Consider the following 19707-nt stretch of genomic DNA (forward strand, 5'->3'; position numbering starts at 1 on the left):
ATCAACGATTAAGGATTATTTTCGAAATCCGTTTAAAATTAGCTTACACAAATAATATGCAATCGTTCCTGTTGATTCAAAGAACAATTGTATAAAATCTATTTCACTTAATTAGCCCGATTCTCTCTCTCTTTCTCTTAGATTTTCTTTATTTTCCATAAAGATTGAATAGAAAATAAAAATATAAATAAGAACCAAAACAAAGAAATTTTATCGTTTTGTAATAGTCAGAGAGAAAGATAATTAAGTTAGATTATAGAAATAACAGAGTTTCTTTCTTCTCGTTTTTCTTTTCGTTTCTTTTCTGAACGGACAGACAGTAACAAATATGTAATTCCATTCCTTAAAACAATAGCAATCTCTTTTCTTTCTACCTTGATGAATATTTCATTGATGGAAAAGATAGAGAAAAAGAGAGAGAGAGAGAGAGAGAGAGAGAGAGGAAGGGAGAGTGAGTGGAAGGAAGTAGGTAGAATTAAGAGTGATTCTATGGTAATGGAAGCCTCTCCGTACTAACTTGGAAAGAGGCTGTAATCGCTGAAATAACTTCGTAAGCGTGTTCCCAAGGGTGCTTCTTCGGCGGCCTGAACGGAATGACTAGATAGTGAAGGCCAAGAAGTGGTACCAATAACATCGTTGCTCTATGATAATGAGAAAAAGAAATGAGTCATATATTAATGAGTCATTATTTATTTAGGTCTTGTTAATGTTAACAAAGAAAGGAAGATAGAGAGATGGAGAAACAGATACATAGATAGATCGAAAGAAAGAGAGAGAGAGAGAGAGAGAGAGATAGAAAGAAAATATTTACCTGAAAGCTTGAAGCATTGATCTCGATGGTCTCGTTCCTATCGCTGGACCAGCACGTAGTTTCATCAGAAGAACACGTACGATGTTGAAGAGAAATAAAACGTTCAACAACGTCGATACGCATACCGGATAGACTAACACACTCATGTAATTGCCTTCGTTGATCCAACATCTAAAAATTAATGGTTTAAAGGTAACGTTTGTCGTTAACTTTTTTTCCTTTCTTTCTTTCTTTTTTTTTTTTTTTTCTTTTAATTTGAAAAACGGCAGCGAGCAGATACGCGATGAGTTTGCCGATATTTCCCGCATAGGAGAGATGGGCTAGTTCGATATCGGTGGAAAGTGGGCATGCGAGAAAGAGGGAAGGGGAAAAAGAATATGTAAAAGTTTATTCCATGTTCGATGTGCGAAACAAGTTCCGATGAATGCACCCTAGTTACAAACTACCAATAAAATTTCTGTCAATCGTAAATAGTTTTTCATAATAGATTACGAAATTTTTGTTAATCTCATCGAAATATCGTGATTATATCGTATTAATATTATTTGTTTTTAACGATAACAACGACAACTAATATTTATTTTCTCTATAGTATCAAACAGAATATACATATAGAATATATTGAAATCTTAATTAACTTTAACTTAATCAGAGAACTCGGTCAAAAGTTTAATTAACCCTTTCCACTCTCTCCCGGTCATACATAATTTTGTAATATGACCTATGACGGCGACTTCAAAACATTTTTCTTTTTCTTTCTTTTCTCTCTCTCTCTCTTCTTTCTTTCTTTTCTTTTTTTTTTTGATGGTACCCCGTTGTAGTGAAAATTAAACAAAAATAAATGAATAAAAAAAGGTTTCTAGAAGGTATTTTCTAAGGTTCTACAGAAGGTAACATTGATAAGTGGTTTTCCAATTTGAATTTTCATTAATTTATTGCTATCTCGTATCTTTCGTTATTGAAAATAAATTTCGTATTTTATGATTATCAGTAAAATCAATCTCTCTCGTGTAGAGTTATTAAAAGAAAAGTCTTGTAGTATTTACCGATGTCACGTCTTCAATCTTTTTATTAATTATCTTTCTGTATATACTATGATATAATCCCTTTAACTATAATTTTAGCATTATATAGAGTTTCTCATTTAACCTGGTTTCATTTTATCAAGGATGATTAAGTAACAACGTTTATGGAGTTGTGGTATAAAGTATATATGAATATGTTGTAGTAGTGGTGTTTAGAAAGTGCCAAAGGTTAAGAAGCTATAGACAGAGACAGAGAGAAAGAGAGAGAGAGAGAAAGAGAGAGAGAGAGAGAGAGAGAGAGAGAGACATTAACAAGATTATTATTTATTTATCGATCTTCGATATACGTATCCCTTCCGTTCTTTACCAATTCCACAATTGTGTTCGATTGGTTGGCCACAACGATTCGATAGTAAGTAAAAGTTTCTAATTCAATTGATCAAGAGCCTCTGATGCGGTTGACTTTGTTCACTGTGCTTTCTCCTAAACGTCGACAAATTCTCGACTAGATTCTAGGAAACTTGACTATCGTTACAAGAAAGATCGATAGTTCACTCCGATACACTATGTCCAAAGTACCACTACCATTTATTGGGAAAATCCTGTGTATTTGGTCACATCGTTCGTACCAACCGATTCTAGAGAAAATTCGTGGTTTCGTCGTTGTTCTTGCTCGTTATTCGATAGACAAAAAATAAACAATTTCTTTCGAAATAATCTATAATCTTAAAGATTCAATGAGATTCGTGAAATATTCCGATGATATAAAAGTTCGATCTCTGATATAATAATGTCGATAAAAATCATATTTAATATTTAAAAAAAAATTATTGTATTTATACCGATAATGATTGAGTTAGAATTATAATATCATATAAAAAAATTTTAATTCAGAAAAAAAAGGAAGAAAAATTATATATCTTATACCGATAATGATCGAGTTAGAATTTTTAAGATCGATCGATAAATAAGAATTTGAAAAAAATTGAAGATAACGATCGTGAATGAGACACGATTCAACGATCAAAGGTTTATGATCATGATATAAATTAAATGACTATGATGTAACGATCTCACGTTGACTCACTGTTCGGTGTCTACAGGATCGTAGCTTGTAGCTCTTAAAATGGCATAAATGGTAACGATAATCCCTGGCATGGACCAACCAAGAGCCATCAGCCAGTTGACCAATCTGTGCTCGCTTGTAAACGCCAAAACGAGTAAAGTGTGAAGATAAAAGCCTTCGCAAAGCATCCATGCGTAATTCGTCAAGAGGAAGTAATGAAGGAGGACGTGTAATAGCCGGCATATTATCTAAATAGAAAAAAATTATATCAATGAAAAAGATCATCGGAGTAATTAATCAACACGTTATATGTTATTTCTATTATACGTACGCTATTAGTTAACAAAAGATTTGTATTGGCTACAACGAATCTGTACCATATCAACCATAGTGCGTTGTTAAGGACGAACGAAACGAATAGATTCATATGCAGAGTTATCCTCGCGCATCTTAGCGATCTGTATAACAACAACAACGACAACAACAACAAAGATAGATTGTTTTCTTCTTCTTTGTTTTTTTTTTCAATCGAAAAAATAAGAAAGAAAGAAAGAACCGATGAAACTTACCGAAAATATGTGAGAATCACTAGTGATAAAAGTAGAGCCACTAATGATATGGCATAGCCTACTTCGTAAATGCCATTGATACCTTGTTGCCACTGTATTTAAAAAAAAAAAGAAAAAAAAAGAAAACAAAGGGAAGACAAGAAGAATAAAAAATTGATATTTCAATTGCCCAATTAACTTATGATTTAATTAACGTGACGATTAATGAATATCGCTATTTTAATTAAAATGGACAAACAAAATTGTTTCGAGCTAGATCAATTTGTTGTATATCCTTGGAAGTTTATCTGTATATTTTTATTATAATAACAATTATAAACGAAATTTATAGCCTTATGATAGTTACTTGGATTTTCAAGTAAGAGTTAAATAAGATTCATGAGTTTATAGAAATCATTTTTATATATGTATATATGTATGTATGTATGCACGTATATACGTAAATATGTGTAAATCTATATTATACCATATCTCATTTTAATTGAAAAAATTTCATCGATTTTTTTACTTTTTTTTATATTTTTTATTTTATCATACCATAGTTTATGGAGAATTACACGCATACATACTTATCTACATATGTATGTATTCATAAATTATTGAATTTATTCGAATAAGAAGTAATCATTGAATTTTATTCGAATCAATCGAATTGATATGACGTATTGATAAATTAATGACATATAATATATGTACATACCTACTTCGTCACATAATCTATATGAATTTATCTAAAGAATATTATATATTTTATCTTAGATATTATACAAGCTTAGATTAGATCAATTTAAGTATTTTGCTTACAAGAGACTCGTTCATCTTTGTATTAGTACGAAAATACTAATCGATTTTTCGCAATGACATTTTCAAATCGAAAGGTTTTACTTACAATCAGATCTTCGATATTAATACAAGTCGTGTAATTGCTCCAGACTGTGTGGGAAATCGGATGTCGAAACCAGGTGCCATTTATCTCACAATATTTGTGTGCCTTCACTGAAACACAAACGAAACGAATCGATGGGTTCCAAAATAATATAAATTAGATATCTCGAGATTTAATTCTTAAGAAAATTAAATATACTTTCAAATTTTCTTAAACTCCAATAAAAAAATTGTATTTATTTATTCATTTATTTATTTGAAGAAATTTTTAGTATGGATCCGATTAGTATAATGTAGTTTTGAAAAATAAAATAAACGAGAAGATTGACAATCTCTCTTTCTCTCTTTCTTTCTTTCATTCATTCTTTCTTTTTTTTCTGTTTTTTACTCTTTGAAGATATTTTGAGATGAGAAAATTGCGAGCTACAGGTGATACTTTTAATTGCAAAACTTTCAAACGAACTCGAACGTTTTCAAGAAGTTTCTGCAGGAAGGAAATAATAGAGCATTTACAAACGACTCGCAATCTGTGCTTCTCTTAAAACGGGTCTTCGATATTTCTCTGTTATCGATCAAGAGAAGAGTCAGAGGAACGAGAGCTTGTTTAATCGCGTACTTTTAAGAAAATAAATCGTGACAGGAGACAAAGTGTAAATAAATTGGAATTTAATTTTGAGAGCTATCGCTCGTTTAACTTTTATCATTCGGAGATTTTCGAAAAATTTTCTATTAAGACGAATATCTATATATCTATTATAACATGAAAAATTTTCTTCGTTTTCAAGTTCCTCATCGGTAATTGTATATTCAATTTAATCGAACTGACTTTGTTTATATTTGATTTGGTTAAACAATTCGATTGAAATAATATAGTTATTATAATATTATTTATTTCACTTCATAATTCTTTTGTATTTTACTAATGCCTTAAAAATTAATCGCTTAAAATATTCGCTTTAACATTACATAACTCGAAATATGCGTTAAATATTAATTAATTTTACTTTAACATGTCAATACGGTTATATGATCTTGAAATATTGATCTTGGAATCGTCGTTGTTCCAAAGTATAAATAGAAACAACACTCGATTGACATTGATTGTTATTGAACTAGTATTATTTCGTATTCCGGCGAGTACACATCGAAGGTCTCTCTTTCTAAACGTTTAAGATTAAAATATCAATACTTTGAAGAATTGCATAATTATTTAAACAATATTTAATGCACGTGAAATATACTAAACTAATATTTAAACAATAGTATACTCGTTTAAACATTACAATGCTCGTAACGTGTGAGAAACTCCAAATAACCTTGATCTAAAATTTCAATAGTTTAATATTTCCATTTCGAGGTCATTGATTACGAGTTATGTCAACATAAACGAACTCTTAAGTGCCTTTGAATGATTAATAGGATCAGTTTTCTTTTGGATACCGACGAGTAAACATAGAAGCTCTCTCTCTCTTTCTAAACATCGTACAAGAATAACGAAGATCAAATGTAAGTACATTTTTATATATCTAAAATGTTAAACGTTAAATATTTTCGATAGTTTCTTATTATAAAAATGATGTTAATAATTTTTTTCTATTTGTTTTTTGTTCGAAATAATTGATCTGATTTATCGAAGCCCGTTACTAACGCGATTGTTACGTTAGATGTAGAACGAGTATAACTTACACAATCTTTATACAACAATGTTTCCAATTTCCGCTAATAATTCATATTTCGTTTATACTTGTCACCGAAGTCAAATACAACTCGAGTGAAAGATTACGAACAGACAAGTCCAAGTTTACGGAGAAAGATTCATCAAAATCTAAGAGGGTTATGAAACAACAAAGTGACCGAAGATATATATATATATATATATATATATATATATATATATATATATATATATGTGGAAAAAAAGGGTGAGACTTAGGATAGAACGTCCTCGATCCCCTTAGATCGTTCGTTCGATCAATCACTCAAATCTAAAAAAAGAAAAAAAAAAAAGAGCGAGAGAGAAGAACGTTGACGATTTTCTGACTTTTAAACGGCCTTTTTTTAAAGAGGATAAAAATGTTTCTTTGCGTAGCATCACGTTGATCTACTTGATCTACCAGTTTTATTCCCGTTTAGAAATATCGAATTATAAATAATTTCCTTCCCTTCCTTTTTATCCTTTTTTTTTTATTTTTTATTCAATTTTTTTTTTGCAACACTTATAAGTACTAAACACGGGGAAGATATGAAGCATTTTGTACGCTTCGATAAGGAATAAGAACAAGGTTATAAAGCGTTTTTCTTTTTCTTTTTTTTTTTGTTTTTTGTAGTTATTCGGGACAGCTGTAAAATGATGTTAAACGCAAATTATTACAGAAATAAGAATCTTTAGAATTATTTCCAAGATGAAAGAAAAGAAAAAAAGAAAAATTGATAGATATAAAAGTATTGTAAAAACATTGTAGAGAATTTCACGTTCAATATTAGTTTAATATTATAAGAATATATACATAGAATATTTAGAAAAGAAAAGATAAAAGATCTATGAAAGTTGAAAGAATAATTACTTCGCATAGTTGATTCTTTTTTCTTTTTATTTCCTCTCTTAATAATTCAAAGATGAAATTCTCGTGAGATACTTATCGATATTAATTTTAACCGACTGCTTGACTTTAAACTGCAATCGAAACTTCACTTGTTATATGTAGTCTTAATTGACGAAAGTTAGATATTGCGTTTCACGAGTAGGAAGGGTCCCGTTGCTCAACGAGTTATTTGATTGTTTCGTGCGATAGAACAGAAGAATCCTAACAAATAAATCTAAGGAGAATATCCCATAAGAAAACAGATTTACGTAGGTACGTGAAACTTTTCTTTAGACAACCACAAAGATTAATATATATATATATAAAAATAGTTGTAAAACGCTGAAGCAAATAAGAGTAAAAGTAAAAGGAGAAAGGAGGAGGGATAACAAATTTTCCTCGGATGGTTTCGATCGGTGAAAAGTAAGTAAAACGAGAGAAAAGTAAAGATAAGGTACTTTAAAATCTTGACCATTTTCTATTCAACGTAAAACGTCTTTCACATTGGAGTGCCAGCGTTTGTACTTTGATGGCTCCCGATAGCTTTTCTCGACGAGATCCTTCGATGTTTGCACGTTACCAACGAATAATACACATTGAATGGCATCGATGAGAGAGCGAGTATCTTCTCTTTCTTTTTCTTTCTGAATTTTATTTCCTTTCCCTCTCTCTCTCTCTCTCTCTCTCTCTCTCTCTCTCTCTCTCCATCTGTCTTTCTCTCTTTTTTTTACCTTTAACATGGTGCACGAAACGCACTCACCATAAAAAGGGTAACTACGTTTCCTCTTATTGGATCATCAATCGCTCTGGGACGGCCATCCGATAACGTATAAGGGTGGACAGACAGGAAGAAGAGGAACCACGTGACTTGTTCGGCCATTGCTCGACGACTTCCTTTTTCCTTTAGTTTTCTCTCTCTTTTTCTCTTTCTTTCTCTTTCTCTTTCTCTTTCTCTTTTTCTTTCTCTTTCTCTTTCTCTTTCTCTATCTCTCCTTTCCTATTACTTATAGTTCCTACATAGTCGAGCTATATCTTTAAAGCACGGTCTATCATCGTTCACGGTGTTCATCGAACAAGGATCAAGCTACAGGAGAAAAGAATGTGATAGAGGTCGGTCGGGTTCAAGGACGTTACTCGATTTGCACTATTCTTCTATTCTGAAATGATTCCGAAGTGTTTGCCATTCCTCTCGCTTTCTTTTCTATAATATTCTGATATAACGCGATCGTTTACGATATTGGTATTAATGATTGTATTGATATTCTTCGAAATTATTATTAATAGTTGAAATCATTGATTATTAATATCGCTAGTTGTTTGTTTTTCTTTCTCATTTTTCACACGACCTTAAATGTTATATAAGATATAATCTTTTTTCTTTCTCTCTCTCTCTCTCTCTCTCTTCTTTTTTTTCCTTATATTATCCAAAAAAAGAAAATGCACGATTAACGCGATACGTCGCGACAGGTATGTATTCGATTTTGATATAAATTAAAAATAATTACGATCCTATTCTACCAAAGAAGGATATTATTTAACTTTTAAATCCTTCGACGTACGAATTATATCGAAAACATAAACGAAAAAAAAAAAAGAAGAGAAAAGGAAAGCGCAAGCGGTACAGTATACAATGCGGTTTTAAATCATACACGATTGTTTCATAAAATTTGAAACTCGAAATATTCATCGTTTATGGAATATGTGATTTGCGTGGGTAGAATGATTTATATGCATCGTGTACGTTCCTTCTATCGAGTTGAAACAGTAATCCCATCGCTTGGAAAATTTCAGATTTGCACAATTAATTCATCCTCCGTGACAATTTTTTTTTCTTTTTTTTAATTTATTTTATTCCAATCCCGTTCGAGCGAAATGAATATTAAACGATTATCGAAAATGATATACCTATGTATATTATATATATATATATAAGTAAAAGTTATTATCATTAATACATCATTAATAGATTACACCGATGATTGACTCTTGACTTCATTTTAAATAGTCACTTTATCGCAAATCGTTGAACATTTCCATTTTCGTATTTTCAAAAAAATTACGAAAGATAATAATTATATCGAAATTATTAAAAAAGAAGATCATTATTTAACAAGGTTTCAATGAAAAAAAAAACAAAAAAAAAAACAAAAAAATGTCGATTAGAAATTTTCTTAAACGATTACGTTGAATACGTCGATAGATACGAGAAATCGATCGATAAAAGAATAAACGATTTTAAAGGCATTTACCTTTCTGTCCGATCATATGAAAATGGATTTATGAGAGAGTTTACGTATATACATACGTACTTTTTTACTGTTAGAATAACCGAGCTTCGTAAGCAGAAGAAACGAAAGAACGTTCGTTGTAAGATCTAGACTTCAAATAGTCAAATAGACGATTCGTTGAGCCTTCGTTCCTGAATGCGGGAGAGATTTTATCGTTTCAAAAAGAAAAAAAAAGAAGGATGAAAAGAACAAAAAAGGAAAAGAAAAAAAAAGAAAGATAGAGAAAGAATTTCCTACGATTCTCTCGGACATTTTGCGAAAAGCCGAGATAGAGAATAGGTCCCTTGGAAAGTGGGTCGGGATTTAAAATCGTTCTTGGTGATCGTATAGTTGAAAAGTGGGCTCTCTTGCCTTAACGTCACGCTACATTTAACGGCGACTTAAATACAAAAAGAAAGAATAATTTTTTCTCGTTATTTCAAAGTGGTAATCAAAGGAAAAAAATATATGGTTCGAGTTAAGAGGGTAAAATGGTATTAAACAAAAAAAAAAAAAAAAGATATATATACGAGAAAATTAATTTTAATCCATCAATTTTGTCAATGGTATTGTTCTTTTCGATATGATAGAAAATCTAATTGGCGATGCACGTAAGATGTGTCATTGTATTTGTCGAGCAATATATATTTTCGATTTTTAATGAAAAAAAAAAAGAAAAATGAAAAATATGGTATCATCAACCAATGGGATGGCAGAAGTGAAACGATCACTTTGAAGCCACTTTACTTCGTTTACGGATCAAATACATTAGCGTTCGCTAACGTTTACGAAGCTCAAGTTGCAACATTTTTAGAATGCGAGGATATGCGATTTATATCGAATAACCTGATGCAATATTTATATCTAACTTCGATCTTACAAGATTTTACAAAAAAGAAAAAGAGAAAGTACGCTGATTATTTATTTAACTATTATTAAGAAAATCGAAATATTATATTTAATCCGATCCATATATATACTTATTAAATTTTATTATCAAATTCACGTAAAAAAGTTATGTACATTAGTGATACATTCTCCTTTCTCCATCTCTTTCAATTCTATTCATTAATTTATGTACCGGATCTTTCGAAACGTCACAATAGAGATTTCCTCGCTACGTAAATCCGTTCTCTCTTTCGTTGATACAAATCCGAGAAATGTAAGTATTTTGAAAGGGAGGATAGAATACGAATAAACAATTTTCTAAAAAGAGAAAAAAGAAAAATAAGTAAGACACAAATAGTGGATTATACTTTATAATTTTCTATGGAGATAGAAAAAGAGGAGGAAGGAAAAAGAAAAGAAACGAAAAAGAAAGAAAATATTTGTAAATAAAATAGAAAAAATGGGCATACATGATGATATACGCAAAATTAGTTTGGTGTTCGATATGTTATATTAGTTTAAAATAATTATAGTATATATACAGGGTGTTCGTAACAGTCAATCTCATTTAGTTTTCACAAACCAATCATAACCTCGCGTTCCGAATTTACACTTCGTCGTTATAAATAAAGGAATGCGCAATCACACGAAATTCGTTCTCTAAAATACACCATTATTTGTATTCCTTCGTCTGTTTATATCATACGTTATGAACTAACAAGTAGGATTTGCGATCATTAATTATTCGCGAACAAAAAGGTTGCTCGATTCATGTATCTTTTCGAGAGAGAAATCAATAAATTCAGTAGTAGTTGTTGCATTTACTTCGAATGAAATAAAAATTTCTTTAATACGATCGACGATGTAAAATTGTTTTTAGTTTTTCTGATATCTTAAATTCAAACATTATCACGAATTTTCATTCGAGCTTTCTTGTTTTCCTTTTCTTCCATTACCATAGATAAATCGATCGTAAAAGATCTTTTTTTGTAGAACAATTATTTTGAAATATGGATCGTTGAAACATGAAATAGTACCTGCTTTCTTATGCAAAGTATGACGCGAAACTATTCCACGGGAAGTTACTTTAAGAGCATAAATATGTAATAAGAGTAGTGTGCGAAAATGCATCTTGCCATTGATTTATCGAAACTTGGGGAATATTAATGAGATTGGTTCGAAGATCAGAAAAGTATGACACGTGAGAAAGGGAGTATAGTATGAAGGAAAAAAAGAACAATAACAAAAAAAAAAGGAGAAAATAAAAATGAAAGAAAGAAAGAAAGAAAGAGAAAAGGAAAAAGATTAAAATAAAAAAAAAAAAAAAAGAAAAATTAGATTGAAAGAAAAGGCCGAACTATACCACTTTTAATCGTCTTATCCAAGGATATCAAATAAATCACAAGATTGAACTTTGTAAATGAATTCCTAGGGGATAAAGGTGCCTCCCTAGAATAGGGGGATGTTCTCATCATAGAGTTCAGTTAATTAAAGATATTACGGGGTAACTCTCACATCAGAGAGAAAGAGAGAGGGAGAGAGAAAGAGAGAGTTGATCCATTCACGTATAAGTAGGATTACTTGAATAAAAGTAAGAGAATTTTGGAAAACAAGCGTTTCCATGGTGGTCAACAGCTAGCCGTTTATGGTAGTTAAGCTTATTCTTTATTGTTATCATCACAATATACGAGAAATAATTTAATATTATAGAAGTAATAAGGGAAGTTGCAAGAGCTTTATCTCTCGAATACACGGCATGCTATTTAACACATAGTCGGTTTAAATAAAGCGTACTAGTATTAAGGAACATTTTCGTTTACACTTACGTGTAACGTCATTCACGAGACTTGGACATACTAAAGACGAGAAATATTAAATTATATATATATATATATGTATATAAAGAAAGAGAGAGAGAGAGAGAGAGAGAGAGAGAGAGAGAGAGAGAGAGAGAGAGAGAGAGAGAGAGAAAAGGAGACGTGTTAAAAACAAACTTTTTTACGTTTTCATTCAGAGAAACAATTTTTTTAAACCGATTTTAAACAATCACGATTCATATATCTTATTATTTTATATATTTAAAAAAACTTTTATTTGAACGATAATCTCGATTAACATTGTTATTAAACATATTTCGACTATACGATTATATTTATATCACGATTACAACGATTTGATTTCAACGATTTGTACGCATATTATAATTAATTTTACGTGCAAGATATATTATACTGATTCAAAAGAGAACAAAATTTTATTAAAAAAATTAGGATATCGATTTCTATCAATGTGACGTTCGCATTCTTCCCTTGTAACGTCAGTTCCGATAAACATTCGATCGATACTTTTTTTCTTTTTTCTTTTTTGTTTTTAATTTCTCTCTTTCTCTCTCTCTCTCTCTCTCTCTCTCTCTCTCTCTTTCTCTTGTGCATATTTAAATTCCATGAAACTTTATCACGATCCGCATCGTTTCAAACGCGTTCTCTCAAAACGAGAGGATATAAGCTAAAGAATTCTCTTTAAAGTTTCTTTCTATCAGTATCTTTTATTTACGTACTTTATCTACATTTTTTTTAAACAGGAAGCTATTTACGTGTGTATATATATATATATATATATATATATATATATATATATATGATTTCAATTTTTTGTTTTTACAATATCGCAGGTATACATGTACCTGTATACGTATATAAGGGTCAATAATCTAAGTCATTATAAGTTTACGAATATTTCATTTAACTCTCAAAGATATCAGAAAAAACTTTTAATAGATAAATACATATTTATATATATATATTTTTATTTATTTGTTTATTCGTAATTTAAAACGTTTTAACTACACAATGTACATCAATTAATCGAATTACCTTGGCTGGAATGCGAATTACCTTTGTTTCTTTTTTATTTTTATCTACAATCACATTTGATATTCCGTTCGTTTCGTGCGATATGCATGCGAGCGCGTAATCCCATTCAATGATGTGGAATTACTACGGAAAATGTGGTGCATTCCATGAGATTTGTGTGATATTGATGAATCTATATATAGATACATACATACATACATATATATATATAACTATATATATAGTAGGTAAATGCATTACGATATTTTTCGATGGATAAATAAATCGTTTGATAGATCAAAAACATAAACGGAGAGAGAAAGAAGAAGAGAAATGAAAGGAAAAAATGTACGGTTTTCACGAGGGTACATTTGAAATAAGTGGAAGAAAAAAAAAAGATAAGAAAAAGAAAAAAAAAAGAATTTTTCTTTTAAGTCTTTCTATCTCAATTCCTCTCATTATCCGAATTCTTGAAATCCTTCTTCAATTAAGACGTAACTATATATATACACTTATATTTATCGGCAAATTATGAATATAAAGCATCCTCCATTAAATTAGATTCATTAATATATCAATATATATAAAGTGGGGTAATAACTTAATCATCTTGGATATCCCAGTTCTTTTTAGAAATAGACGGAAAAAAATTTTAATGAGTTCATCATGGTTATATTTTCCTTACGAGAGGAAAAGAATTTATATTTAAAAAATTATTAACAAAATCAATTTTGTTATAACAATATTATTGTAATATTTAAATAAATAAAGAATGAATTATGCTTAAAAACGGTGTTTGAATCAAGTCTCTACGATTTTTTGTTCCGAGGATATTGTTTTCGAAAGATTTCCATTCGTAATTCGTATAGTACAGCTGTTCGTAGTAATAATAGTAATAGTAGTAGTAATAAAGCTATTTTTAAATAAACAAAATAAGATTTACATAATTATAATAAAAATGTATATAACTTTCTTTTAGTTATGTTCTTATTACGAAAGAAAAGAAAAAAATTTAATTAAAAAAATTATTAACAAAATCGATTTTGTTATAACAATATTATTGCAATATTTAAATAAATAAAGAATGAATTATGCTTAAAAACGATGTTTGAATCAAGTCTCTACGAGTTTTCGTTCCAAAGATATCGTTTTGGAAAGATTTCCATTCGTAATTCGTATAGTACAGCTGTTCGTAGTAATAATAGTAATAGTAGTAGTAATAAATCTATTTTTAAATAAACAAAATAAGATTTACATAATTATAATAAAAATGTATATAACTTTCTTTTAGTTATGTTCTTATTACGAAAGAAAAGAAAAAAATTTAATTAAAAAAATTATTAACAAAATCGATTTTATTATAACAATATTATTGCAATATTTAAATAAATAAAGAATGAATTATGCTTAAAAACGGTGTTTGAATCAAGTCTCTACGAGTTTTCGTTCCGAAGATATCGTCTTCGAAAGATTTCCATTTTGAATTCGTACAGTACAGCTGTTCGTAGTAGTAGTAGTAGTAGTAGGACCGCGTAAATTCTGGGAATTTATATAGGTTAGTGTGTCACTGGGTCATTATGAATGAAATTATATAGGTCAGTAGGTCAATGTGAACGTCTTTAGTTTATATGGGAATATCTCTGGAACTACAAGTCGTACAGACTTGAATGAAGTACCATTTTAAAAGGCAAATTTTTCTCTATTTTTTGTGCATATTGTCAATAATTAATTAACAAAATGGATTTTTTTATAACAATATTATTGCAATATTTAAATAAATAAAGAATGAATTATAGTTAAAAATGGTGTTTGAATCAAGTCTCTATGAATTTTCGTTCCGAAGATATCGTCTTCGAAAGATCCCATTCATAATTCGTATAGTACAGCTGTTCGTAGTAAGAGTAGTAGTAGTAGTAGAAGGACCGCGTAAATTCTTGGAATTTATATAGGTTAGTGTGTCACTGGGTCATTATGAATGAAATTATATAGGTCAGTGGGTCAATGCGAACGTCTTTAGTTTATATGGGAATATCTCTGGAACTACAAGTCGTACAGACTTGAATGAAGTATCATTTTAAAGGGCAAATTTTTCTCTATTTTTTGTGCATATTGTTAATAATTAATTAACAATTTGTTATAAACAAATTCTTACGAACTTCGTTCGTCTTATTTTGCCAAACTAAAAAAATAGATTACAAACGATTTATAAAATTATATAAATTAATAAATAATTAATAAACAAAGTAATTCGTTTACAATTACAATTTTTTACATTGTTAACATCCAAGTCTTTTATTTATACGGGAATATCTCCGAAAGTATAAGTCGTAGAGAGTTGAAACAAATACGCAAAGTAAGCGCAAAATAAATGAAAAATAATGGTAGAAGATAAGTTAAGAAACGATTACACTTGCATAAAAAAGAATCTGTGTAAGATTTACATGTAAATGTATTATACAATATTATAAAAAAACAGTTTTATAAAATGTATAAGAATAAAAGTGTGATATTGTACGTAATACATATATACATTTTTCAATGATTAAACTAACAGATACAGTACTACTAGCATGAACTCCAATTTTAAAGATACCGTTATTAAAAAGCGTTTCTTAACTTCTGTGGATTCTGCAGAAGTACATTTTGTTGGATTTTCCAGAATGAAAGAGATAAACGTGTAAAAGCAAACAAGATGGTGAAATCTTATTTGTTAAGAATGATGGAACATTTTGGTTGAGCACGGAAATATCTATTTGTAGTTTCTAGTATGGAAGACGAGAGGGAGGGAGGGAGAGAGGGAGGGAGGGAGAGAGAGAGAGAGAGAGAGAGAGAAAGTATCTCAAAATACAAAAGAGAACATGCTCTACGAAATAGTAAATTTCATGACATAGAGCTATGTTAGCTAGTAAAACATTTTTGTGGCTGAGTCTTGTCGATGCAAGAAAAGAGAAAGAGAGGAAAATTCATAATCTAAAACCTTCTATTTTTGTACTTTGCAAAGGAAACCTCAGAAATACCGCATAGAAAAATCCAATATATACAGTAAAGAACTTCCATTACCAGAGTATCCATCATCTGACTATTTTATCATCTGAGTTATTCCGTTATCTGAACATTCCATTGCTTTATAGAATATTACATTTCTTTTCTTATCGAAATAAATAAATATATATATATAAATATATGTATATTTGAAACATTATTTATACCTTTTTATACGATCTAAATTTATTCCCTGAATGCAATAACTTGGTACAAGATAAAACTGATAAGACTGATTCATAGAAGGAACTGGATGGTTTAAACTTTTAGAGGACGAATGCATTACCATTAAATGCAATTGTAAGCATTGAAAAAAATTATACTTATCGATAACGCGATCTAATGGACCGGACTGGATATAAAAGTCCTTAGTAAACCTTTGTAAACTTATTTCAATATTATTTTTATTCTCTCTAAAATATAGATACACACACACACACACACATACATATATTTTGTAGTGAGCGAAACAACATTGTTCTGGGTTTCTTTTCTCTTTTCTATTCTTTTTTTTCTATTTTTTTTTCTTTCTTCGTGAGAATATTGCATAGGTTGAACGATGCGTAGATGGTCTTCCACCCTTAATATCTTAAACGAATCGAAGGGAAGATACAAGGGAAGCTTGAAAATATCTCGAGGGCAACTCTTCCTTTGACGTGAGAGCTAATTGAAGCTCACGCATGGGAGATCGATCGAGGACAGCTAGCTCGATGCGTAGACCTTAACGTTTGAGGAACAAAAAATATCTAAATTGACAGAGAGAGAGAGAGAGAGAGAGAGAGAGAGAGAGAGAGAGAGAGAGAGAGAGAGAGAGAGAGAGAGATAGAAATAGAAAGATGAAAAAATATATAGTAGAATGAAGAGTCTTAAAAATAAAAAAAAAAATAAAATAAAATAAAAAAAAAATAAAAAAAGATATCTAATGATCTACCTCAATCTATTTTTACTATCATCTATCGACATTACTTATCGATAGCTTTATAAATCCTCCTGACAAGGTCAGCCATCTAATAATCCAGAAAAATCAAAATCACTCGATTGCTTCGAACACGCACGAACAATTTTTTTCCTCTTGATGTTGACCAATCGAAAATCAATGCGTAACCTGTTCGTTCCATCTCTCTCTTTCTTTCTCTCCTTCTCTCTGAATGCATCTTTTTTCTCTCTTTTTTTTTTTTGTTTTTTCTCGAACAGATATCTTTTCTCCACATCCTACTCAACGTTTCCACTCGTTACGAAATCGGGTTTTGTAAAACTTTCAATAAAGTGGTACGATCGGAATTCAATTAGCGATTTCGATAGATAGATAGATAGGTAGAAAGAGACAGAGAGAAACGAGCCCTTCAATCGTAGAATGTACGAAGGGTAAGTTGATTTAAACGCAGAGATTAGAATCTTTCTTTCAAAGGTATTTCGATGAAATTCTCGAGAACGAAGACTATACCTCGTGAATCTTTTACTGGTTATTTGGGAATAAACGATCAAATATTAATTCCACTTTCTCTTTCTTTCTTTTTCTCTTTCCCTCTCTCTCTCTCTCTCTCTCTGTTTCTTTCTCATTCTCTGGATAGATAGATGAAAAAGAAATAAAGATAAAATAAAAAACGAGACTTTTGCGAGAAGTGAGATAAACAACAGCGACTCGAGAACGTGACCTTAACCATACATTAGAAGGACATATAAAGGTACTATTTTTTAATGCTCGATTGCATTTCCTATCTACATACTGTAACATTTATGTTGCTTTTATGTTGGCTTTTACAACAAAATAGTCGACCTTGCATTAATTCCAACTTGCAACTCTTCCTATGTATTCACCTACGTTTTTTTTTCTTTTTTTTTTTTCTTTTTGATCGATCGCTCCATTATATACATACATACATACATACATACATTTACATAAATACGCAATCCTAGATCGTGTTAGATAACATTACACAACACAGTTGACGTTCGAAGGGAAAAATGAAAGAAAAAGAAGTGTAAAGGAAAAAATATATAAGATATATACATACATACATATATCACTCGTAGAAATAGATACTCTCTGACGATGGATAGAGAAGAAAGATCGGTGAAAATCTTTCGTAATGTCCGCAAGCATGTTCTGCAAACTCGTGTTTCTACGATCTCGAGGATTATAAACGATAAATCGTGGAGTGGCCATTTGAAAGACGACGCCGCAACGTCTACACTCATTCCGTTTTCTACAATGACTATTTTTCTTTACGCTTCTCTCTTTCTCTCTCTTTCTGTCTCTGTCTCTTTCTTTTTTCTCCCTCTCTCTTTCTCTCTCTCTCTATCTTTCATCTACCTATGTCTCTTTTTCTCTGTTTACTTGTTTCTCTCTGTCTCATTCTCTCTCTCTCTCTCTCTCTCTCTCTCTCTCTCTCTCTCTATCTTTCAGTTCTTTCACGAGGTCCCTCAGGCCATCATGAAAAGTAAAGTAGACGGAATGCGTTTTTCCTCTTTCCGTAACAAACGCGTTATATAAAACGCACCCACGTTCTGGAGAAAAGCATAAGCTTTTTACTACAGATGACTTCGATGCGATGAAGAGATTGGGAAAGGGTAAAAGAAAAAAAAGGGGAGAAAAAAATGAAGAAAGAAGCATTGACAAAATGGGATTTTGTTCCTTTTTTTTTTTCCTTTTTTCATCTCTTATCTACCACGATATAACTTTTCCCTATCCTGAAAGAGAGGGGAAAAAAGAAGAGAGATAAATAGAAAAGAAATATCGCAGTTCATTTCTCTTCGCGCAAAATTGAAATACGTGTCGGTAATGATCAGAATAAAAACTTGGTTTAACACACCGTATCAAAAGCAATTATCTGCCTGAATATTTTCCTTCGAATAATGTAACATTTACATATTTTTACTTGAATGATACGTTGCTTTTATCTTTCTTTTCTTTTTCACGTTGATATTACGATCCGATATCGATTAGTATCGCTTTTATTCCGTGATTTATCATCGAGTCGTATTTTAATCATACGTTTATATATGTATCTGTATACATATACATATCTACAGATAAGCATACTTACAAAAAAAAATAAATAAAAAGATAACAGATAAAATAAAAGAAAAAAAACAGAAATTTTCGTTGGAAAACATAAGACTCCTTTTAAATCGTCGGCTTATATCGAAATACATCTGGCTCTGATTTACGATCGAGAAGTCTCGCAGATGAGTCCCTAGAGTATATTTCTGTAAAAAAAAAAAAAAAAAGAAAAAAAAAGGAAGAAAGAAAGAAAGTGCAATAAAAAAAGACATGGACAAAAAGATGCACATTTCAAAAAAAGAAAAAGAAAAAGAATCGAAAGGTGGATAAGAAAAGAAAGAAAAAAGCGTGTGCTCTCGTATACGTAGGTAGATATCTGTTGAGAAACGTTGAATAATTCGAAATCTGTGATATTCGAGTTTCAACCATTTACTGGGTCGTTTATCAAAGAGCTTTGCGTATGAAGCAAAGAAAAACGTTCGTTTTTTATCTTCTCTCTCATTCCTTTTTTCTTTTTTTCTCCCTTATTCTATCGTTTAGCAATCTGCTACGATCATCTCGTACTTTTGGATTCAAAATGATTTATAGGCATTCCCTTCAGTCTGTATAAAAAGAAATATTACGATGTGACCTGCATTAACGAAAGAGAAAGAGAGAGAGAGAGAGAGAGAGAAATCGACAAGCCGCCTCTTATCATCCATCAAAACTCTCGCCAC

At 30.4% G+C, this 19707-nt stretch overlaps 2 protein-coding genes across 9 annotated transcripts in view; one reads left to right on the forward strand and one right to left on the reverse strand.

Moving 5' to 3' along the window:
- LOC127071363 (calcitonin receptor-like) overlaps nucleotides 1-19707 on the reverse strand; it is a 100002-nt gene that overhangs the window by 6519 nt on the left and 73776 nt on the right. For all 8 annotated transcript variants that reach the window (XM_051010557.1, XM_051010555.1, XM_051010559.1 and 5 more), the window contains 6 exons: nucleotides 4361-4467; nucleotides 3472-3563; nucleotides 3234-3360; nucleotides 2924-3150; nucleotides 812-982; nucleotides 518-641 (listed from right to left, as the gene is read on the reverse strand). In XM_051010557.1, coding sequence (XP_050866514.1) covers nucleotides 518-641; nucleotides 812-982; nucleotides 2924-3150; nucleotides 3234-3360; nucleotides 3472-3563; nucleotides 4361-4467 — 848 coding nt within the window. The remainder of the gene's footprint in view (nucleotides 1-517; nucleotides 642-811; nucleotides 983-2923; nucleotides 3151-3233; nucleotides 3361-3471; nucleotides 3564-4360; nucleotides 4468-19707) is intronic.
- LOC127071361 (juvenile hormone esterase-like) overlaps nucleotides 5742-19707 on the forward strand; it is a 28594-nt gene continuing 14628 nt past the window's right edge. The window contains exon 1 of the mRNA XM_051010548.1: nucleotides 5742-5862. The gene's annotated coding sequence lies outside the window, so the exon portion shown is untranslated. The remainder of the gene's footprint in view (nucleotides 5863-19707) is intronic.

This window comes from Vespula vulgaris, chromosome 21 (genome assembly GCF_905475345.1).
Source record: "Vespula vulgaris chromosome 21, iyVesVulg1.1, whole genome shotgun sequence".
Classification (NCBI taxonomy): Eukaryota; Metazoa; Arthropoda; class Insecta; order Hymenoptera; family Vespidae; genus Vespula; species Vespula vulgaris.